General features: G+C 37.2%; 1 protein-coding gene across 2 annotated transcripts in view; it reads left to right on the top strand.

The window, feature by feature from the left end:
• cacna2d2a (calcium channel, voltage-dependent, alpha 2/delta subunit 2a) overlaps nucleotides 1–25,286 on the top strand; it is a 236,826-nt gene that overhangs the window by 154,409 nt on the left and 57,131 nt on the right. For both annotated transcript variants that reach the window (XM_077197787.1, XM_077197786.1), the window contains exons 7-8: nucleotides 7,534–7,665; nucleotides 7,755–7,812. In XM_077197787.1, coding sequence (XP_077053902.1) covers nucleotides 7,534–7,665; nucleotides 7,755–7,812 — 190 coding nt within the window. The remainder of the gene's footprint in view (nucleotides 1–7,533; nucleotides 7,666–7,754; nucleotides 7,813–25,286) is intronic.

Here is a 25,286-nt window from a genome sequence, read left to right on the forward strand (position 1 = left end):
ATTCGCACATTTAGGGACCGTCTCTAAAGTAACATTGGTAGTCCTATAGGCCTAAACGTTTCTAACTTCAATAGCAAACTTAAATTTATCTGAATAAATTGCGCATTATGCCTGACACCTACATGAACACTTTACAGTCGGTTTTATGACTGCAAGTCGTTCTCTTCAAATGCTATTGAAGTTAGAAACGTGTATACCAATGTCGTATGTAACTTTAGAGATGGTCCCTAAATGTGCGAATGTCCAATGTCAAGCCAATTTATGCCAGTATCACTGAGAAACGCCCAGCTTTAAACATGCGCGTTAAATTCATATTCTGAGTCCTTGTGCTTGCCTGCGAGTTTGGTCTTTTATATCACTGTATGAGTCCATTAAGCTACGTTAAGCGTTTTATATGTCCAGCAGGGGAATGCTGACATATAGGGAAACCCTAGTAGCTACTGCATGCAGCACAATCCCCGCAATATAAGGTTGAGGCAACTAAACAACCAATAGATATGTCAAACTCAAATGTAACATTGGATCTGTATACATCCGCATAGGGGGAATAACATTATAATCTCGTTCACGGTAGAGATGCATGTAGGCTACACAGGAAAAGTAATCGTGAAGACACTGAATTTCACATAAAACATAATAATCATTCACAGATACACTTACATTGTTGTAAATGAGTTTTTATGAATGAATGGCTTGCACTTGTGGAAGTGAATTTGCAAAGCGAAATAAAATGGACCGAAAACCGCCTGTTGAATATTATAGGTTGTATTTTTAATCAGTTTGAATATTGTGGAAGTGAAATATGAAAGGTGAATATGGATTATTGAAATTTTACTAATGAAAATGTATTTGAAATGTTTTGAATTTAAATATTCACAGCTTAAATATTCAACCATGCTAAATTTCAGCCCATAAAAATGCAAGCCCTAAAAATACAATGCATTAAAATACAAGCAGGGTTAATGCAATGCATATTTTTTTCAAGTAGTACAATTTATTTATTTTTGGATTTTTTTGAAAAAACAAAAGGGACAATACATATTAATGAACATTTTCACAAATGTAAATATGTCAGATTATAGCCTTAGGCTAATTTCCATCTGCAATTCAACAGGCTTTTTGTTTCAAAAACATTTGGCGTTATTTTACTTCCATATTATAGGTCATGGAAATTCATCTTTTTAGTCAGTGAAAGTCAGGGAAAAGTCAGGGAATTTGACATTTGGTTTAGAGTGGGAACCCTGGGTTGGTGTTGTCAACATGTTGAGAAGACTCTTTTTGTTGCTCTGTCAAAGCAAATCCACTTTGCATGCACTTCAGAAGGATGAAGACTCAAGTTCAAGTTGATACAGTAAAACCGACTCCATCGTTACTGTTTACAGTTACCGTAAGCCTGTGGAGCTGAAATTCAGATGGCCGTTTGGTTTCTGACATGCGTTGTAAGCCTTTGACCAATCACAACAGACTGGGCCTTCTGACCAATCAGAGCAGAGCAGGCTCTCGGAAAGGAGGGGTTTAGAGTCCTTTATCGAACCGTTTCAAACTCCAAAACAACATTAGGAACCTTTAAAAAAACATAATAGGGTCACTTTAATAAAGGCAACTTTATTGTAAAGTGTTAACAAAATGTTTTTTGTTAATTGAAATAAAGCTAAAATAAAATAAAAATAGTACATGAAAAACTGATAACTAACGGGGAAAAAACTAACTGAAAATAAGTTGCTAAAATTACTCAAACTAAAACTGAAATAAAAAAATGAAATCTGCTGTAAATAGAAATATTTCAAAATTGCTGAAAACTGAAAATATGTAAAATGTAAACTGAAAATAAACAAATTAAAGCTACTTCAAAATATTATATAAATAATACTGAAAAAACACTGCATATAGTATTCCTAAACTTCCTGTGGTACTGAAGAGATTTCCCTGATCGATGCGTTTCGATGAATGTTTGATGTGTGGTGAGGCTGTTATTGTTTTCCAGATGTGTGTTGTGTGTCTGCGCTCCATCACCTGAGGTCCGTGTGTTTGTTGTGACATATGTTCCAGTGCTCTGACAGGTGTTGGCATGGACTGCAGACACTGATAGTGGATCTGTCTCGCTGTCTGTGGCCTTGATGCGGATGAGATGTGAGGGCGGTGAATGTATTTGAGAAACAAATACAGAATGTGAAAGTGTGTCTGTACTTTTGTTCCCTGTGTTAATGTTGTTAAAAATGTTGTCGAAATGAACAGTAAGATTGAGTGATTTTATACTAACTATAACAGACCAGCTCCAATAAAATGTCCACATTTTAGTTCAGTTTACTATTTTGCTATTTTTCTTCCATAAAGTCATATATAATGTTGTCATAGTTTTAGACAAACATTAAGATATTATGAGAGCCAACTGACGATTTCGAAAACATCTTCAAACAGAAATAGTTCAAAGCTCTTCCTTATTTCAGTTTTTTAAAGAAATGTGATGTATCCGATGACATTTTATAAAGGTTCTTATTATATTTTTTATAAACAATGTCTTTTGTTATTGTGGCCAAAAAATGTCCTGTGAAACTATGTTTTAAAAAATTGTAATTGTCAATGTACTACAAAAGTGTAGTTCAGTGTGTTCAGCTGATGTTAAAACATTATTATTATTTAAAGAAAAATTTTCCATTCAAATTTTTTCTTTTTTTTTTGTAAATTCAATACATTTGTATAGTGAATATAAATTTTCTCTGCTGTAAATTATTTCAATAGTGCCAGAATAAAACTTGACTAGACAGACAGTGGCTTTTAAATCGGTTATTTTCAGTGATTCAATCGAACAATCATTCATTCAATTTAACTGAAGCCGTAATGAAAGTGAACTCTGATCCAATGATCCATTTTATATTAAGATGTATTTATATATTGAAATGTATAATTGTTCTGACATGTATTTTTGTAAACACAGATTTGCATATGGTAAAAATACCTATGTTAATATCCATCATTCAGCCAGCCACGCTGATCCAGCACACACACTCCTGTAGAGCATGATGGGATTCAGTATGAAGGATTTCTGGCTCTCAGCACACCCCATAAATCGGCCTCGTAACCTGTGCTGCCCCTCATGCGGCGCTTTGCTCTGTAACAGGCTGAGCGTTTAGCACAACCGGCGCTCTTAAAAGTGTCCGAGGGATTGTGCTTGATGGTTTGGCTTTTAAAGTATTCACACACACGCTCTTATTTTGAAGGATGAGCCCCACATAGTCCCACCCCGCCACCCACAAATTCTCCCTCAGAGGATATTTTTCTTTTTAGCAATTGTCCGGCGTGTCGTTTCCTCGGAAAATAAATCAAAGAGGCCTTTGTTTTGCGTCTGTTTCCTTATCTACCCAGCCCTCGTAATTCTACTTAGACAACCTGCCACAGCCCTGTGTGTGTGTGTGTGTGTGTGTGTGTGTGTGTGTGTGTGTGTGTGTGTGTGTGTGTGTGTGTGTGTGTGTGTGTGTGTGTGTGTGTGTGTGTGTGTGTGTGTGTGTGTGTGTGTGTGTGTGTGTGTGTGTGTGTGTGTCCACGCTGCTGTCCACTCCGGTGTGGTTGAATCTGAATACCCCCCTGTGTGTGTGTGTGTGTGTGTCCGCGCTGCTGTCCACTCCGGTGTGGTTGAATCTGCATACCCCCCTGTGTGTGTGTGTGTGTGTGTCCTCGCTGCTGTCCACTCTGGTGTGGTTGAATCTGCATACCCCCCTGTGTGTGTGTGTGTGTGTGTCCGCGCTGCTGTCCACTCCGGTGTGGTTGAATCTGCATACCCCCCTGTGTGTGTGTGTGTGTGTGTCCTCGCTGCTGTCCACTCCGGTGTGGTTGAATCTGCATACCCCCCTGTGTGTGTGTGTCCTCGCTGCTGTCCACTCTGGTGTGGTTGAATCTGCATACCCCCCTGTGTGTGTGTGTGTGTGTGTCCTCGCTGCTGTCCACTCTGGTGTGGTTGAATCTGCATACCCCCCTGTGTGTGTGTGTGTGTGTGTCCTCGCTGCTGTCCACTCTGGTGTGGTTGAATCTGCATACCCCCCTGTGTGTGTGTGTGTGTGTGTCCTCGCTGCTGTCCACTCTGGTGTGGTTGAATCTGCATACCCCCCTGTGTGTGTGTGCGTGTGCGCGTGTGCGTGTGTGTGTGTGTGTGTGTGTGTGTGTGTGTGTGTGTGTGTGTGTGTGTCTGATAATGGTGTAAGCAGTGTGCACGGAGGTCTGTCGTTGTATCCTTGACTCAAAGACACACTCATACACACACTTAAACATTAGACACTTAAAAGGAAGATGAAAAACACAATTTTATCTATAGCAGAGCTGTTATTTTACAACAATATTTAATCTTTCGGTCTTGAACTGGTGTCATTGGTAACGTTTAGTACAATACAAAAGATTTCTTTCTAATAAATGTAGTTCTTTTGAACGTTCAATTCATCAAAGAATCCTGAAATAAACAGTTTCCATATAATTGTGAAGCAGCATAACTGTTTTCAACATCGATAATAATCAGAAATGTTTCTTAAACAGCAAATCATCATATTCGAATGATTTCTGAAGGATCATGTGACACTGAGGACTGGAGTAATGATGCTGAAAATTCAGCTTTGATCAAAGGAATAAATATTAAAAAAATATATTTAAATTTAAAATGTACAATATTTTTTTTTACTGTATTTTGATCAGATAAATGTCGCTTGGATAAGCTCAAGATACTTTCTTTCAAAAACCATTATATCACATTTTTTCAAACGTACAGAAAGTTGACAAAGTGTTACTTGCCATTTCTTTGTAATTATTTGTGAGCTTTAGTAGTAATTTATGTGATAGATATAGACATGCTTGTGTAAGGAGGCAGACTGTAAGAAAGTGAATAAGAGATGTGCTAGTTCAGTAAGAAGGAGGTGCAGGAAAAGAGAAGATGCAGAAATGGACGAAGACATTAGCTGGCAGTGTCAGGTCAGTGTTTGCGCTGCGTGTCATGAAGGTGTGTAGCTCTGGGACCGGAAAAGATGGAGAGACATTACTGACACGCTGAGCATAACAAACACAGACAGAGGAGGACAACAGCGGAGTTGAGCGGAGAAGACAGACAGTTGCGAGAGTGAGACACGTTGCAAAAGTTTCACTTGAGCTCTGAGGCAAACTACATGGGACCAGAATGGAGTACGCTTGCAGAGAGCTGTCAGTTACATAAAGCTAGCGCAACTACTGTACGCCTGTGACCCAAACCTTCTCAGGCCGTACACACCGAGCTGGGAAGGTACAAGACACGACTGAATCCAGTGTGTGCAGGACATCCTGACAACTGAGATTCCATCATACGGGTTTATATGAAGATCGGAAATAAAAGCATTGTGGTCATTAAACATTTGCTTGGTTTTCTCTAAAGCTCTCTTATATTAGTTATAGATCATCAGACATGAAGTTATGGTGCATTGGATGCTTGTCTTAAACATTTACTTTCAACTGTTTTTTCATATACTGGTTACAGAGTCAGTAAGGCTGCTGGCTTTGGTTTTGGACGCATTTATAAAGGACATTTTCTAACCTTACGATGGATTTATTAGCTTTATGACCAAGCGTGAAGAACTCTAAAATAAAAAAAGGCAGTTTTTGTGGCTTTTAGCTATATTTTGTTAGATTTAAGGCTATCTGAATGTACTGTGAAAATTTCACAAAATATACTACCTTTCAAAAGTTTGTGGTCTGTAGGATTTTTTTAAAAGAAATGTATGTTTATTTATCAAGGACGCATTCAATTTATCAAAAGATAAAAAGACAGTAGACATTTCAAAATATTAGAAATAATTTCTATTTCAAATAAATGCTGTTCTTTTGAACTCTATTCATCAAAGTATCACAGTTTTCAGAAAAATATGAAGCAGCACAACTGTTTTCAACATTGATAATAATCAGAAATGGTTAATTATCATATTCGAATGATTTCTGAAGGATCATGTGACACTGAAGACTGGAGTAATGATGCTGAAAATTCAGCTTTGCATCATTGGAATAAATTACATTTTAAAATGCGTTCAAATAGAAAACAGTTCTTATGAATTGTAATAATATTTCAGTTTTTAATAAATAAATGCAGCCTCGATGAGAATAACAGACTTCTTTCAAAAACATGAATAAATCTTACTGACCTCAAAATAGTGTATATTTAAAAAAAAAAATCTCTTCTGGGACTAAAATGGACCAGAAATCTCTGAAAATCCAAAATTGATCTCTTTAGACACAATACAGTATATAGTATATACAAATTGTGTCCAATAATATTCTCTCTAGCCACCTGTAAAATGTATAAATACCAACTAGCAATGGCATCAGGTTTGTCCTTTTGATAAACGTCTTGATATTACACTGTCTTTGGTTCTTTAAAGCACCAGTATACTTACTGTAGGTGATTTGCTACAGAACCAGAGAATAAAACGATCTTCTGGAACCTCTCTGATTGTAAAAGCTTTCCTGGATGCCCTTTAAGAGTGTGTGTGAATCAGGAGCAAGCTGTTTTTCCCTCCACATACAGTGATAACCTTGTCAAGGTCAGGCGTGACGTCTGAATGTCTCCTCGGACACCGCAGGGAGACTGTATGTGTCCGGACAGTCTGAAGTGCTTATCTGAATATTTCCATATAATTATGGAGTTCTGACACATGTGTCTCTGTTATCAGGAAATATCTGCCTTTCGTTTGTTTTTTGTTTTTTGTTTTTTTGGTTTGATGTTGTTTGTGGATATCAGTATTTGTTTTTCAACATTTTAAAAGGCCAAATTCCCCTTTGGTCAGCTCGTCTTCCACAGATCACATCTGTCTTATTTCACATTTAGCGTTAATTGTAGTGAATGTTATTTGTAAAGTACTTTAGGAAGCACTTATATTATTATAAACAAAGCACTGAAAAGAGTAACATTTCTTTAAAAAGGCAACACAATATTAAACTAAGAATGACAATAAAATAATTTAAAAAGAGAAAAATAAAATAACTACTAATAAGCTAAGATGACTGAATGTCTTTTCAAGAAGTCTCTTATTCAAGGCTCTCGAGACTGCATTTACTTTCTCAAAAATAAAGTAAAAACAGTCATTTTGTAAAATATTTGTACAAGAACAGTTTCCTATTTGAATATATTTTCAAATGTAATTTATTTCTCTGATACAAAGCTGAATTTTCAGCATCAATTCTCCAGTCTTCAGTGTCACATGATCCTTCAGAAATCATTCTAATATGATGATTTGATGCTCAAGAAACTTTTCTGATTATTATCAATGTTAAAAAACACTTATGCTGCTTCCTATTTTTGTAGAAACAATGATAAAAAAAAATATGCTTTTATTTAAAATAGAAATTTTTTGTAACATTATAAATGTCTTTACTGTCACGTTTCATCATTTAATGGATCCTTGTAAAAAAAAAGTACTATTTCAAATAAGAAAAAACCTTCTTGACCCCGACCTTTTGAATGCTTGAAGCTTGTCTAATTTGGTAAAAGGTTATTCCACAGACTGTAATGTGTGTGATGTGTGTCTCCTTCAGCTCCCACTATCCTGAACGAGCTGAACTGGACCCAGTCTCTGGAGAGGGTGTTCATTGAAAACAGTCGTGAGGATCCTTCACTGCGCTGGCAGGTGTTCGGCAGTGCCACGGGTGTCACCAGATACTACCCAGGTACAGTTCTTCTGGAGGAAACTCTGCTGTACACCGCAATACATCCATTAGTCCTGTCACACTCTGAGTGTCTCCTGTTTTCTCTCTAGCCACTAAGTGGAGAGCACCCAACAAGATTGACCTGTATGATGTGAGGAGACGCCCGTGGTGAGTCGCGTCGCCTTCACACTCACACACAGGAGGAAAGGCTCCATTTAGTCTGACTTTGATCTCGTTGTTTTCCCCGGTGGCCTTCGCTGCAGAGAGCAAGCAAGCGTGTGAAGTTCAAATGAAGTCGGACTGCTGTAGTTTAAAGTGGGGTCAGACCGGGGGTCAGTACGGGTCAGTCTCGTCCCCATGTGCTCCAGATCTATAGGGAAGATTTTATATTTGCCTTTAAGAATAGAATTGCGCTGCATTCTCAGTGTTAACACAAGGGGTGCTATAGCAAGCATTTGCATTCTATGGTCAGTTTTCTCTTTCAGGTTAATTACTGTTATGGTAGAGAAAGTTTTTTTTTTTGTATGTATGTATGTATGTTGGTACAAAGCCTGGGTCAAAATGCATCAAGCATCAAAATGTGGCTAAAATCTGTGAAGAGCAAATCAACGAAATGTTTACAGCATTCATTTCTTTTTAGTTTTTTTAGTTTTAGCTGGTCATTTTATTTATTTAGCTGAATTTATTATTATTTATTTATTTCATTATTTTTATTGAGCAGAAGTTATTTATTTATTTAGCTGAAGTTTTTTTATTTCTTTATTTTGATTTCTTTATGCATTTAAGCTAAAGTGAAAACGATTATTTATTTACTTGTGTATTTATTTAGCTAATGTGATTTTTTTTTAATTTAGTATAAGGTATTTATTTACTTACTACTTTATGCATTTATTTAGATTAGTTATTTATTCAATTTTATTTAGAAATATATATATTTTAAATTTTAGTTTGCAATAATATATTTCAAAAATATATTCCATTCATACCAGGATTTACCTTGACTTTTATTTTCAAGTAATAACACTAACTAATTCAGAGTTTTGTGTTCTTGTTGGCTGTGGCTGCATTGCTATAGGGACTAGCACTTACATGCTAATGCAAAAATTTGTCCAGATGCAGTTTAATGATGTGGTAGTATGTCACAAAACAGGTCAAATTTTCCTAAACACTTAAAAGTATCAACTTTCTTATCAACAGCAGAGTATGCATTTTTAGTATGTAGCATCAGTAAGCGAAAATAGCAAAAGTGTGAAAATAGCGGATATTAACCTGGGCCAAAGAACTTAGTAGGTAGTGCATGTAGCGTACTCTTTCATCCAAAGCCACTTGCAGTACACTTGTTATAGGAACAATCCCTTCAGGATTAGCCTGGGGTTAGGTGTCCTGATCGAGGGCGAAAAAAAGCAACTTTAGCCGCTACGCCACATCACTCCTACAGCAAGACAATCACCCACAGAAATACATCTCTGTCTACTTAATGAAGAAAGAAAAAGCTGTTTAGAGGAAAAAGCAAGGTGTTTAAATCGAAAACAACTTGTTATCTAACTTGCGTGTTAGCCGGGTGCATGGGTGGATGAGCGTGCCGCCGTGTTTCCCAGACTTTAGCAAGGCGCTAATGAGCCTCTTCTTTGACAGAGTAATTAAGTTCACACTCAGGGAAAGTGTCTCCAGCACAAAGGGGAAAAAAGGAAAAACAATCCCCAATATACCTGTAAAAAGCTTTTAACCTAAAGACGAACAACACGCGCAGGCAGCTAGTTAGCTTGTTTGTCTGACAAAGCACTAATGTTGCTGATGAGCCGGAACGAGCTGTACATTGTTTTTGTTGTGGTGCAACATGCTCTGCAGACTTAATGAGTTGCTTTTAATGCTTTTGAGAGTGTGTAGGCTAGTGGTGCTGTACAAAAACATAACAACTCTATAAGCGCAGAGATGATGAATTGGTGTGGAGTGCGCTATCAGCAGGCGCTCTGCTCCACATGCTGTTTCTTTTTTTTATTCCTGCACGTCTACAGTATGCGTGTTTGTGTGGTGTGAGCGACTATGCGAAGGAGGTATAACCAAACTCGTGAACAGATTCGACCCGTGCGTTTGTCTTGGACCCCCGTAATGAGTAATATCATATATTACGGCATATATCACAGTATAAACATCAAAAATTATGTAACCATGTGATAATATCTGTTATTGGACATTTACAGTTTACATTTACTCATGAAAAGTGTTTTATATTATTCATTATTTTCTCCTTTTATTTCAAACTCGATGCACACAAACCAAAAGATCAGAATATGCCTAAAAAATTAATAAACAAATAGCATCACTTAAAAAATATGCTTCATGTTTTGTATCACTTGAATTTAAAACGTAATCCTCAGCACAGCAAAACTAACCAGCTGTCAATTCTGATGAGATGAGACACATTTTAAAGCTGTAAAATAGTAATATTTTCATGTGTTATTACAATTTTTATTGTTTACATTTTGAGATATATAGACATTAGTGTCTTTTAATAATGCTGCTGTTGCACATTTGATTATAGAATATGTTTAACACATGTTTAAATATGATTTTTTTAATGTTATTTGTAACTATTTGAATATATATATATATATATATATATATATATATATATATATATATATATTATTTTAATAATACGTTTTATTATTTATTGAACACTGGTGTCATTTATAATATTGCTGTTGCACCTCCTTTATAAAAGCCTTTGAATTTTATTTTAGTAAAGATGTTTTACATATACTCATTTTATTATAATTTTTTGTATAATATTACATTTCCTGCGGCTCCAGGGTGATTAGTCACATGGCACTTATTGCTCAGGTGAATCACTCAAATTAAATTGGGCCAGGCGAGGAATATGAATCTGATGATTGTGAATGCTGAATAGCTTCCTGCAGTATTACAGAGTTTTACTTTTGACGCATTTGTTCCACCAACCCTGTAGGTTTGCATGTCTAAGCGCGTGTCACACTAGTGGTGCGCCCGCCGTCTGCCCACTGCTCTTTAACCCCCCCGCACACGCGGCCAGAGCTGTTTCTGAGGCTGTTGCTTGGCAACCTTGTCCCGCTCTGCTGATTGGCAGAGCCGTGGCAACAGGGGGAGTAAGGATGTGTCAGGTCAAGTTTGCATGATTATGGGCCAACATGCTGTCATTGTGTATTACACTCTTTGCATGGCTTGACCACTCACACAACAGCCTGCTGCTTAGCTCAGCTAATGTCTCAAACATGCCAGTGCAGGAGTTCGGAAGCAACTCAGAGGAAACTTTTAATATACCGTGCTATTATACAACAGATAGTTCTGGTTAATATAGCATTACGGCCATGCTAAACACAACAGGTGATTTTGCAGGCAGCATTTGCGCACTGAGGTACCTTACGAAACTGATTTCGGACAGACTTCTGAGGCACCGTAATGGTTTAATCATCTACAACTAAATAGAGAGTTCTTTGGTGACAACTTATTACTAATTAGAAATTACATCAAAATTAGAACAAGTTGGCCAAAAACACACACAACCAGTATAGTACTTGCTATGATGTGAAGCACTTGTGTGCAGCATCCAGAGAGAGCAACCATTAACCTTGGTTTACATGTCAAGGACTTTTTCTTGAAGCAGAAGCATGACAATTTGATGAAACAAAGTGTAGTTTTTTATTAGAACAATTGATTTTAAGTTGTATTATTCTTTGTATAAAGTTGTATATATCGTATACTTTTATCATGCATAAGGAAAATATTTAATATATTTATTTGAACTGTTCAAAATAATCATTAATTTCCATGATTATATATATCATTTGTTTTTGTTGTGATGCAACATTTTAAGATAGATAGATAGATAGATAGATAGATAGATAGATAGATAGATAGATAGATAGATAGATAGATAGATAGATAGGTAACATTAGTTAACTACAATAGTTAGCATGAACTAATAATGAACTGCACTTATACAGCATTTATTAATATTTGTTAATGTTAATTTCAACATTTACTAATACTCTATTTAAATCTTGTTAAAGGTGCTATATGTAGCTTTTCTTCTAAAATAAATCCTTTTTCTATTGCCTGTGTGTGAAGGGGTTGTAATCACACATTACAATGATCCACTTTGCTATTACCTCTGAAGGACAGTATTCCTATTTCTATGTGAAGGCTCCGGGTCGGATTTCCCACGAAATCTATCGGATGTGACGTGCATGCGCACTCCCGAGCCTCTCTCCTTTTTATATACAGTCTATGCGACGGCACTGCAGTAACTACTTGGAGTCTGATAACACCAAAAAACGACCTGCCTCCAGCCCAACACACACTCCAACACAAACTCCACATAAATATAAAAGACAAAAAAAAGTTTTATCTGCTGAAGCTCGTCAGGCCAAACGTGAATCGGATCAACTTCGGACGAAAACACGGATCCACATCGGCAGAGCGTTTGAATTATGGAGAGACCTCCACTTTGTTTTAGGTATAGGTATATATTTAGGTATAAAAACAGACCCGGAGTTGGCTTTCAACCCTATTGTGATGCTTTCTCCGGTGTGTTGAAAGTCTCAGTGTGGCCGGTACCATGCGCACGAGCGCTCTTGTAAAAATTGGTTGCAATCTGAAACATCACCGCTAGAGGCCGCTAAAAACTACACATAGCCCCTTTAACATTAGTTAATCCACCGTGAACTAACATGAACAAACAATGAACATCTTTATTTTTATTAACTAATGTTAACAAAGATTAATAAATACTATGACAAATGTTTTGCTCATGGTTAGTTCATGTTTGTTAATACATTAATTAATGTTAACTAATGAACCTTATTGTAAAGTGTCACCAATAGATAGATAGATAGATAGATAGATAGATAGATAGATAGATAGATAGATAGATAGATAGATAGATAGATAGATAGATAGATAGATAGATAGATAGAGAACATGTGTACACATAAAACATCCAAATTGCAGAATGAATGCGGAGAATGTGGATAGCAGCTCAGATCATTTGATCTTTGGAGAATTTAATGAGACTTATTTCTCTATTCATATGGAGATTTCTGACTTTTGATTTTCTCAGACATTGTTGAGATCTTTTCTAAAACAATGTAAGACTACAAAAATCAGGGCATTTAAAGGCCCACTGAAGTGCTTTGAAACACGCAGTGTTATTCAATGTGTTGGGTGGGACATATCGAGCAGCTCCTCCCTTTTTTTAAATAGCCAATAGCATTTAGTTTGTATAGTTTATAAAGCTGCGTTTGAAAGCTTATGACAGCCACAGTCTAAAAGATTCCTCCTTTAGATTTAATATGAAACTGTTAATAAAGCAAAGCTGTGAACATACTCATGTTAAGGATGTGTAGTTTGAAAAATGTGTAATTTATGTTGGTGCATGGCACTGATGTTATCTCTTTTACTCATCAGTGCTGTTTCTAATGCCGAGTCTGTCTAACCGTTTCTCCTCCTAATCTTCTTCATCGCTTTAAAATACAGCATTCTGTGCAGAATTCAAATGGGCCTGATAAGTTTTGTGGTCCGCATCGACTCACACATATGATCCGCTCTGTGCTGTTGTTTCTCTGGACCGGAGCTGTGGCGGTTGCCGTGACACTAACATGAAACCAGATTTCATTCGCCCTGATGGAAAACATATTTACACTGTCTCAAATGTTCCCTATCCCCTATAGTGTACAATTTGCCATTCAACATGTAGAAAATAGTAATTGTGCCAACAAGTAAGTTATTTCAGCCGCAGCTTCAGCGTCTATTTAAAATGTAGGGGGTGGGGCTTCAGATTCTAGAGAGCGTTTGATTGGATGAGAACCTGCAGAAGTGCAGAGTGATGTCATCAAAATCATTTATCCATATTGGCGGAAGTGAGAGCCTGTAAGAATGTTTATATCTTCTATATGTGAATTTTGTCATTGGCAATCTACCCTTAAGACAACAGTGAGGCTGACACATTCATACTAAATGTCAAAAAACTTCCATTTTGATTTCATGGGGACTTTAAGTATTTTGTTGACCATTTAATCTAATTGATGTCTAGGAGAAATGGTTGAGCTATTTAGTGTGTGTCCACACTGGGCATGTTTGGTTGGATTAAAACGAACCCAGGTGCGATTGCTCTGTTAGTGCGGTTCAGTTGAATAAGTGTGAACGGCGCCATCTGAACCCTGGTGTACACCAAACAACAGGACCGAAAACACTGAAAAGATGGGCCTCGGTCCACTTCGAAACGAACTCTGGTGCGATTCAAGTTAAATATGAACGCAACACAGAACAAATACATGTAAATGAACCAAAAACAGGACATGATGTCACATAATCCGACCCTATAAAGGACAGAATGCTCAAGCGTATTTGTTCTTTCTCATCATAGTGGCGATGTTGCCCATCACAGTTCAGTACAGACATCAGAACCACGTCTCCTCACTGCAGATCTGTGTTTGTGTGTGTGACGGAGGATTCCTGACGATGTTTTGACTCCTTTACACACTGTATAAGCTAGGGCTGGACCCGGATATTCGAATATTCGTTCAGTGTGTTGGTATTCGATTTGAAAATGTGACATTCGAATATATATATTTTTTTGCACACCTGGCATCCCCCTCGAAACGGTTCTCATTCGCGCTTGAATATGTTTTACACTATAAAATCTGGTGAAATATAATACTTAACATATAACTTCGTTACATCTACTTAATAAATATATTTGCTTCTTCTTGGACTACTAAATGTGTTCCTGCAAAGGGAGTATTCTCTGACTAGCACAGAACAGCGGAGTTTGTATGGACAGAAGTGCATGCATGAGCTTGTATTTTGGGTTAAGCTGCGTTGCTTTGACATATTGGAACATAGAATAATAGAAACAAAATGTATTATCCTTTTTACCCTTATCAATATAAATTTATCTACAGCTAAATATAGGAGACTTTGAGATTTTACTGGGAGGTCACGTTTATTTTTTGTTTTTCTTTCTTTAAATTTCGTTTTTATTTTTTTAAATTTCGTTTTTCTATATTTAAATTTCATTTTTATTTATTTAAATTTCGTTTTTATTAATTTAAATCTACCCTATACTTTGTCAGTGAGAAAAATAAAATATTAAAAATATTGCCTAAGTTAAAATACCTGTGTGTGTGTGTGTGTGTTATATCACTAGCGCAGTGTCCGTTCTCAGAGCATATAAGCCTTGCATGCGTGAGGCGCGCCACTTCTTTATTTAAATCTACCCTACTTTGTCAGTAATTTGTTAGTGAGAAAAATATTAGACTACCTTATTAAAAATATTGCTTAAGTTAACAGACCTGTGTGTGTTTTATATCACTAGTGCAGTGTCCATTCTCGGAGCATATAAGCTCTGCTCGCGTGAGGCGCGCGCACATCCGGCTCGCGCTGTTCTGTAGTTTATTAAAAGTTCGTTAATTCTGAACGTGTCGCGTCTCGCCTTATATTGCACCAAATACGACACTGCACTCCCTTGTGAAGTCGTTTGGATGAACGGTTCTCGAAATAATCAAAATGCAATGGACAGATAGGCTATAGAGATTCCGAAGCTTCGAATATTCGATGTTCATTACTACCGAAGCTTCGAAGCTCAAAAAATGGTATTCGGACGAGCCCTAGTACAAGCTGTTCACGAGTTCTCAGCTGGTCAAAATCCATCATGTGTAGCTACGCACATACAACGAGCTCATTTAGCCCAACACAGCATCGTTTTGGATGTTCGGTAAGTTCCGTCGCTAAATATACTTAATAAAAGCCGACCAGTCAGGTTGTGAACATATCCATGTGCCTTTAGGTCCGGTATCTTTAGGTTTCGGTGTTAAAATACCTGTGTGAATGCTAAGCGGACCACGACTAAATGTTTTTTTTAACATTTGGACAAAAAACGAACCAAGCGAACCGAACTACAAGTGTGAACACAACCCTCGGAGACCTTTGTGAGATCTCTATGGAGGGGCTGATCAGCACTTTGACACTCTCTACATCAACTCTGTCTCTGATTGGAAAATTAATGGCCCAGTCAACACACTTAATTGTCTTCAATTGCTCTGACATGAATTATTAACATTCCTTTATTATAACGTATGTCTACACACGTTAGCGAAGGACGGCGTGTAGAGCGACGGAGAGGGCAAGGATTTAGAGGAGAGAGTGTGAGCGACAGCTAAAGACACGAGGATTGATTGGAATAGTTTGAAGGAGAAACAGAGAGGGGTGTATGTTTTGTTATCGGTGCGTTACAGAGAAGCCATTGCTATGCAGGTTCAGCCCAGCGTAGCAGAAATTCAGCACAGCCAAAGCACATATTGATTTCTGAGAAAAGTCAATTCGGCTCCTAAGTAAATATTATGGCAGCTGCTCAAACGCCATGAACAGCCGCTGAAACAAGATGGAGGCCTGTCAGTCCTGTATCTGCTCTCTCTCAAAATTAAACATTAATGGTGAAACTGAATTTGTTTGACATTTGCAAATATACCTAGCCCTATTATTTACTGTTGTATTAACCTGATGGCCGATAAAATCGAAACATCTGGATCTCGTACTGTCACTGTACCATGGAATAAAAAAGCACATGGTACATGATATTGAAATTCGTGTATATATGATATTTTTTAAATTTTCCAATGTATTACAATAAATACTGCAACATTACAGTGGAAAGAAAAACAGTATCACAATCTGATTGTGAACATTGTGAACAAAACATTGTACCATGATACCACCACAGTTGTTTTTTGTAATGGAACAAAATATTAATGTGGTTTCTTGGACATGAATTTCACTACCTTGATATATTTTATTGTATCTTACTATTACCACTAAAAAGTACTATGGTATTCAGAACATGTACCATGTAAAGGCCATGTTACATAATTTTCTGTACCATTATATTTTTCAAACTACCACAGTATTACCATCTGTACGATATAAAGTACTATAGTACTGCCAAAGTACTTTTTACATGGTATATCCAAGGTATTTGAAAACTTTAAAATTACCATAATACATGGCCAAAAAAACCAAAAACATTGTGGTACCATGTTTGGTTCCTTTTGGTTAGTCAAGTAAAATAAGCATTAAGATCAAAAACAATTTCAAATGATAATTATATAAGAATATAAAAATGTCACAATGTAATATTAAGAGGTTTGGACTTTACATGGTAACCATTTCTCAACTAGTTTTATCTTTATAAAACCCTAAAAGGACAAACGGACTGGTCGTCCATCCCTACAGATCTGCTGATCTCTGTATCAAATTATTGAATAATCAACCAAATAAAAAGTGGAATAAACACATGACAACATCTCTTTTCCACAGCTCACCTGCTTCACAGGCCTCAGTGTTTTAATCTTAATTCAATCTATTGAAGAATACATCCAGAGGAGAGCCGAGAGAGCAGCGGCCCATAAAATAATAATCCTGTCAGCGCACACACACACACAGATCCTTTAACACACACTCATGAGCGTGAGACACACGCCTGTATACACGCATTTAAAGGGAAGTGAAGTCAATACGCTTCAATAAACCCCATCAGGAGCTGCATCGCACCTGCAGATTGTGACGGTGGGAAACCGGCAGCTGCACGTGTGTAAGTCAACCGTATAACTTCAGCCCAGATAAGCAACTATAATTGACTAATTTTTAATGTGAGACTGTGATAGGCAGAAATATGAGAGTGAGACAGGGAGAGACAGACAGACAAGGTCAGAGAGCATAAATGTTCTCAAGAGAGAAAGTGCTCCTTCCCTTCAGAGGTAATGCATTGATTTTTACCCACGCTGCACCGTGATAAAAGTACCTCATGAATTCCAATGTCTTTCTCCTTTTGAGAGAATGCAACACAATCAAAGCGGCATGAGGCACATTACAATGTCAATCCTTGCTTTTACTTTTCGAGCATCTTCCCTGGAAATGTGTTTTCCGTCATCACTTGGAAATGGGACACTTTCATATAGACGGCGAGATTGTCTCTCCCATGGATGGGTCGCTGTGTTAACGTGTTTACTGTGCATGATGATGCTGAAGTGTACAGTATTATAGTGATCGTTTGAGATGTCGAGGAAACCTGCTGAATGCATTTTATTTTCCGGCTACTTTATTGTTTAGTGTCATACGCTTACGGTGACGTCTTTTCCATTATGTACAGAATTAGGTAACACTTCATTTTACAGTACGCGCACTTTCAATGTACTTACAGTGTTCTTACCACAAAAGTAATGAGTAGTGTAAGGTAACTACATGGGTTAAGTTAAGGTTTAGGGGTAGGTTCAGGGTTAGTACCTAGTTAGTGTCATTACTACAATAAGTACATAGTAAGTTCATGCGAAACAGGACTGTAAAAACAAAGTGCTACCCAGAATTAACACTTGTCAAAAGCAAGTACAATGTTGGCTTTGGTCATTGGTTTTCGAATTGGGCTAATTCTATAATTGGAATAGAATTCTGCATGTAGTGTTTCTACATATTCAAGTTATAGTATAGTATGCAAGTATGCAAAGTATGCAAATTTTCTCTATATAATTGAAAATATAATCTCTAGGCTAATAGAAATTTTAGTTGGATCTGCATGTTTTCCACAATGCAATGCTCTCATCTTGTCCGGTTTATCTGTTGGGGGCCGTTCACTCAGAATATGTTTTTCCATTCCACTGCTCTACTTTTCCATTGTTTTTCAATTTAAACACGCGCTAGACGGACAGTGTTTTTTCAGCGTCTTGTGCATGACACGGCATTCAAAAAAACACGGCGCGTAGGTTAAAAAAAGTTAAACTTTAAAAAAATATAGAAATCTAGACCTTGCTTTTTTATTACACTGATTTGCATCTTGCATTTTTAACAGTAAACATGTTCTGTGTGAACCAACCCTTAGAAATCTTTTTTTGTTTGTTTGTTTGTTTGTTGTTGTTTTTGTTTTTTTCAACCTTATTTGATCAGACTGGCAAATATTTATTGATATTTATTATTTATTTATTTATATATATATAACTGGGTGTCACTTGTCACTTTTTATATACCCAGTTTATCTTACCTGTATGAGTTTCTTTTTTCTGCTGAACACAAAATAAGTTATTGTAAAGAATGTTGATAACCAAACAGTTGATGGACCCTTTGACTTCCATGGGTTTTTTTTCCCATACCACCAACTTCTATCTTCTTTTGTGTTCAGTAGGGCTGTAGTCAACCAAAGAAATCCTTAGTCGACCAAAGTCTTGTCCTGCGCAACGATTAGTCGACTAAAAAAAAAAAGACGCGATGTTTTGATTGAACATTTTTTTAACAATTGTCATAGAGCATTTATAAAACAACAACGAAAAAACATCAAAAATACATAAAACTATAATAATAAAACAATTCTTTGAAAATTCTTTTTTTTTTTTTACTGCAAAAAGTGAGGAGCACTGTCCTAGGTCTATAGTAGGCCTAACAGTCACAATCGCGCACCTGACCACACCACACGCTACAAAAAAAATATAACTGCTATCTGCCACAATGAAAAATCCTAACAAAAGCTCTCGTTTATACAGGCTGTATATTCTTCTTTACTTTCAAAGCTATGGGTTAACTTTTGTCCAGCCGATCTAGGAGTTTTAAAACAAACACACAAAAAAAAAACCCAAAGAGCCTAAAAAACAATCCTAATAATAATAGGCTGTATTGTAGGACTGCATATAGGTTTATTTTCGTTTTGTTACATTATTTAGGCTATTTTCAAATGCGTCAAGTGTACAAATAAAAACAAAAACATATCAAGAAAACACAATCTATTGAGTCAGCATGATAAAGCCGTTAGAGGGACTGCTCACGTCTTTTGCGCGCTCAAGTTCGATTTCAAATGTAGGCGCGCGGTGTGCGCGCTCATGATGGAAGCGACGCGCTCTTTTTTTTCCAAGTGCGTCCACGCCGCATCGAGATAAAAACATATAGTGAATAAAAACATAAAAACCGAAAACAAGTGGCGTTCTAACTGAATGAATACAGCTAAACTACCTATATCCCTTACTGAGCACGAAGCAGCAGCGCAGCCAGCCACAGGTGCGAACCGAGTGTTCTATGTGTGTGCGCTAAACTGTGGCGCTGTTACAAAATAGCCTAAATTAAAGCATTTAAAGTTGGGGATAAACCATAGGCTAATTATATTTAGAATACAGTAATATATAACTGCTTATAAAGGAATAAATATCAAGGAGTAAATCATTGAAAATTTCTTTCTATTGGTAAGAAAGAAAAAAAAATGCAACTGGTCGACCAATAAGAATGTCAGTCGACCAAGACGGCATCGACCGATTAGTCGACTAAACGACTAAAGTTGACAGCCCTAGAGTTCAGCTGATTCATACAGGTTTGGAGGAACTTGAGGGTGAGTAAATGACAGAGTTTTCTTTTTTGGTGAACGATCCCTTTAAGCCATCACAACAAATGTCTGAGGAACAAAATCACTGAGTGAACTTAACTGTTGTGTGGCTGGTGGCGTTTCACAGAAAGACTGGCTAATGTCTGGTGTCGGCTGGAAAGAAGGGAAAAGCACCTAAATAATGTATGAGAAACAACTAAATGTATTTATATTTTCCTGTAGCTGAACTGCTAGAGCGTGACAGTAGAAATGACAACATCGTGGATTAAATTCCCAAAGAATGCACCTATTGATAAAAAGTGAGGAAAATAAAATATAAAACTCATATACTTCATATATGCTCTTATATTACTTTAAAATCAAATAATTTCTTTTATAATTTATTTAAAAAGAGCACTTACTATAACTTATTTTTATTTACTTATCTTTTCTGCATTTCACATCTGCTCCAGCTTGTGTACTAATCTAGTTTATATTTTAAACTTGGCACTGTGTACTACGAATATTGTTGGCTCTTAAGAAAAATTGTTTGTGATGTTCCTCATTTGAATGTCATTTTGAATAAAAGCATCTTCTAAACGTATAAATGTAAAAAAGCTTTTTTATTGACAGGTGTTACAAAGATTCATTTTACACACAGTTTACATTTATACTACCAGTCAAAAGTTTGCACACACTTGACTGTTTATTTTATCTTTTTAAAAACCTAAAAATCTAAAGAAACTTGCTTAAAAGTTTTGTAGACAAATATAAATTGAATTTTATTTTCTAAGAATATACATTTTATTGGTAACTTTACAATAAGGTTTCATTTGTTAACATTAGTTAACATGAACTAACAATGAACAATACTTCTACAGCATTTATTAATCCCAGTTAAAGTTCAATTCAATGTTTACTAATACATTATTAATGTTCAAATTATCTGTTAACATCAGAACTAACATGAGCATGGACCTTTCTATTAACTAACATCAACCAAGGTTAATAAATGCTGTAATAATATATTGCTTGTTAGTTCATGTTAACTGATGCATTAAAGGAGAACTCCGGGCAATTTTTAAGTTAATCTTGATCGTTAGACCTTTGTGAGTACTGACTATAGAAAAAAAAACGAACCGGATTGGTGCTTGCTACGCGGAGCTGCGACCGCGAATGCCCAGAGCTCCCACCCAGCTAAAACGGCAGCTATGGGGGCATCGACATAAAGAGCGTTTTTGAACCTCTTAACAGACACAAAATGCAATTAAAATGTCTGTCCAACATGAACAGGGACCCTACATGTGAACAATATGCGTTTAGCAACTTAGCCATTTTTTCAACTCACCTAAATAGTCTTTTAGACGGCAAGCTGTAGTCTCCCGCTGCAGTCCCGTGCTGTAGCTGGAAAAGGTAAACAATGTCCAGGTGGGAGGAGCGTTGATCATGTGCGACGAGTTATGATCAGAGTTGCTTACAAGTGAAGAAGAAATGGTTCGTGTTTGTGCCGTTCCGAATTTTGACAACAGAATGCAAAAATATAAGAGCTTATATTTTCATCGTCTTCCTTTCCATGACCTCGAGATTCTGCAGTTTGTGGCTAGTTGTATTTCAACTTGATGTGCAAACTCCCGTAGAAGTACTACGCGCTAAAGATTACCGCATTTGCAGTGAACACTTTGACAAGGATGACTACACACACTCAACACAGCGGGGCCGTTTGAAGAAAAATGCCATTCATGTACGAAGACTCGTCGCACATGATCAACGCTCCTCCCACCTGGACATTGTTTACCTTTTCCGGCTACAGCACGGGACTGCAGCGCGAGACTACAGCTTGCCGTCTAAAAGACTATTTAGGTGAGTTGAAACAATGGCTAAGTTGCTAAACGCATCTTGTTCACATGTAGGGTCCCTGTTCATGTTGGACAGACATTTTAATTGCATTTTGTGTCTGTTAAGAGGCTCAAAAACGCTCTTTATGTCGATGCCCCCATAACTGCCGTTTTAGCTGGGTGGGAGCTCTGGGCATTCGCGGTCGCAGCTCCGCGTAGCAAGCACCAATCCGGTTCGTTTTTTTTCTATAGTCAGTACTCACAAAGGTCTAACGATCAAGATTAACTTAAAAATTGCCCGGAGTTCTCCTTTAACTAATGTTAACAAATGAGTCCTTATTGTAAAGTGTTACCTTTTTTTTGGGCTAATAATAATGAAGGAAAAGCATCATCATGGTCATCATATTCCTACATTTACATTTATTCATTTAGCTGACGCTTTTATCCAAAGTGACTTACAATTGCTATATTTCAGAGGTCGCGCGCCTCTGAAGTGTCTTGCTAAGGGACACATTGGTGTCTCACAGTGGATTCAAAACCGGGTCTCTCACACTAAAGGCATGTGTCTTATCCACTGCGCCATCACCACCCCTTCCTGTTTAAAGTTGGTTAATGAATGAGCAGAGCTGGGATCTAGAAAAAAGAGGAAAAGCTTGGTCACTATGGCCCTGTTTACTACTGGTATTAAGAGTTTTGTCGATTGGATCACGAGTAGACGAGGGAGACACATTCCTGTTCACACCTGGTGTTTTAATCCGTCTCTTTTGTCCACTTTCAACTACTTCTTCGAGGAGCGGGTTATGGGCGGGTAAATGTATGGGTTTTTCAGATCTTTCCATCTAATGGACAAAATAAGCTCTCGCAATTTACATATGAACTTGACTGGAGACGACGGAGGAACACACAGAGAGCATCAGCTTTAGTTTTAGTTTATCTTTACAAGTGTGTGTTAGAAATCAGGAATGCTGAGAGAACATTGTGCTTTGTACGGTTTTTGTCTTCAAACCAAACTTGTGTCTTCAGCCGACAGTTTAAATCCCGCCTGGCTGGAGCTCTTCCCATGATGTTGGCGGAGAGTAGACGCTAGACGGCTGTTGGAACACATTCGACCACATGAGCATTTAGTTTACACTACGAAAGCAATCCAGTCGAATGCGTTTTCCTCTACCTCGAAAGCGGAAAAGCTCAAAACGTTTTAGACCTGTATTTAGCTTCGTCCACTTGTGATCCGATCGACTAAAACACTTCTTAATACCAGGTGTAAACAGGGCATATGTAATTCTCATGTGTTATTTCATAGTTGAGATTACTTAATTATTCTAGACGTATATAGTAAATATTTAAATATAAATGATGAAGATTGAGTAGGTGTGCCACAACAGATGCTGTGTGTGGCCGTGATGCTCATGGTCCTTCTTGAGTGTGTGTGTTTAGCGGGTAAGCTGGCGGACTGGGGGACCTGGTTTGTGATGGCCCATCTGCATGTCACCTGGTCCGGGGCGCTGGGGACTGTGGGTAATGACTGGGAAGGAATGGCATCGCTGGGTCTGGGTGGAGGGGTAATTACGGAGTGGAATCCATGCAGAAACTGCACATCTGGATCCATCAGGCTAATCCATGGTTTGTACAGTGAGTTGAGCACAGATCGGAAATGTCAGTGTCGCATAGTGGAAATGAATATAGACTAGAGTGTGAAAAATAACTTGCCAAAAGAAACGATGGTGAATGATACTGACACTGCTCAGATCTGCTGCCCATCTTTAATGGACTCTAAAGCTGCGTTCACACTACCAGTGACAAAGTAACACGATGAGAGCTGGGGAGGGGATGACTATTTTTATTAATCAGAATATAAGTGATTTTAGTATAATCAATGGGAATAGTCATTAATGTGAACAAGTTAGTCTACTATTATCTATCTGACTTTGTACAGAGGCCTGCAAGAGAATGAAATGTGAGACTATTTCAGGCCTGTAAGAGGATGGTATGGTGAAGCCTCCTGTCCACTTCTTAAAATAAAAGTCTAGAAATAGTGTCATATAGAAAGTGGGATGGATGGATGTATGGATATTTGAGTGTGAGCGAGGCATTTGCTTCTGCAGAAGCTGCAGATCCGTCACTACATCCTTTAGTGGAGTGTCGAAGCAAGATGGAGGAGAAGTTCATTTTAGCAGTCAGCAACTTTCCTATAAATGATGATACGTCTCTGTGTACATACGGTGGTACTCGCCGTGCCGACTCCAGATAGACTGGCGCTTGCGACGCAGATAAATCGCCGCCAAAGAGCATTCGCTGTTTCTCGTTCATCAATAAAATTAAACATTTTATGTACTATTAATATTTTCCAAGATTCCATTTATATTTTGTCTTTTCCTTCCAAAAATGTACTTCACAGATAGTGTAAACGCAGCTTTAGATGTGTTTGCATGGGTTAAACGTACCTTTTACGTGTCCTATTAATGAGACATTCACAGTTTTGTCTTAGTTAACATGAAATGCTGTGCACAATATATTCAACAAAAAAACTTGGATTTTGTCTATCTGGAAATTAATTAGATTAAATAAGCTATACTGTACAACTACAAGTACTTATTGACCAAGTAGTAGATATTAGACAGAAAAGTCGAAAACGTTTTATTCAGAAAATTTACCTAGCCTTAATATTTTTGTTTGTTGTTTGTTTTTCATGCTGAACATTTACACCTGACAGGAACAGGCCATGCATTAAATCCTAAGAAAACTAATTTCCTTCATTTAGTCCATTGATTTTTCATCATGTGTTGTATTTATGAGGCATGTGCGTCTTTTAGGCTTGCAAAATGTCATTATGTTTTTTATTGGAGTTTTATCGTTGCTCCTAATGCGCTACTCTCAACCTCTAATTATGCCTCCTGTGTTTACTGAAACTGTATTCATGGAAACGTGTGTTTGTTTGAGCAGAAAGACAGGGCGGCATTATTAGAAGTAAGAACATGAGCAAACACGACACAAACGGAATCGAACATGCTGTGGATTGATTGCATCAAAGCAAACAGAGCTGGGAAATTAATTTTGAATACAGAGAAATCTTGTGTACCCCTGTGTTTCTCGCAAAGATGGAGAAAAAAAAAAATTTAGCAGTGTCTGCAGTCATATTGTGTACTTTGCTGTTTGAGAGCACTGTTGTTAGCATACCGATTTGAAACTGTAGCTTGGCAAGCTATAAGATACTCGTAATTGAATTAAGTATTCAAACTACAGTCTCATGTATTCTGCTTGTGGTTGTACATTGTTCATTTGCTAGGAAGAATGACTGAAGATTTAAACTTCAAAAATATGCAAAGCACCATAAATGACTCATAAATGTAGTATATACCATTTACTTGTTGAGTTGAATATATATTATAAATTGCATACTTTTAAAAGAAAGAAAATAATTGTAATCAGTAAAGATGCATTAA

The sequence above is a fragment of the Siphateles boraxobius genome, unplaced genomic scaffold (genome assembly GCF_051911475.1).
Source record: "Siphateles boraxobius isolate OS27281-9 unplaced genomic scaffold, OSU_SipBor_1 41, whole genome shotgun sequence".
In the NCBI taxonomy this organism is placed as follows: Eukaryota; Metazoa; Chordata; class Actinopteri; order Cypriniformes; family Leuciscidae; genus Siphateles; species Siphateles boraxobius.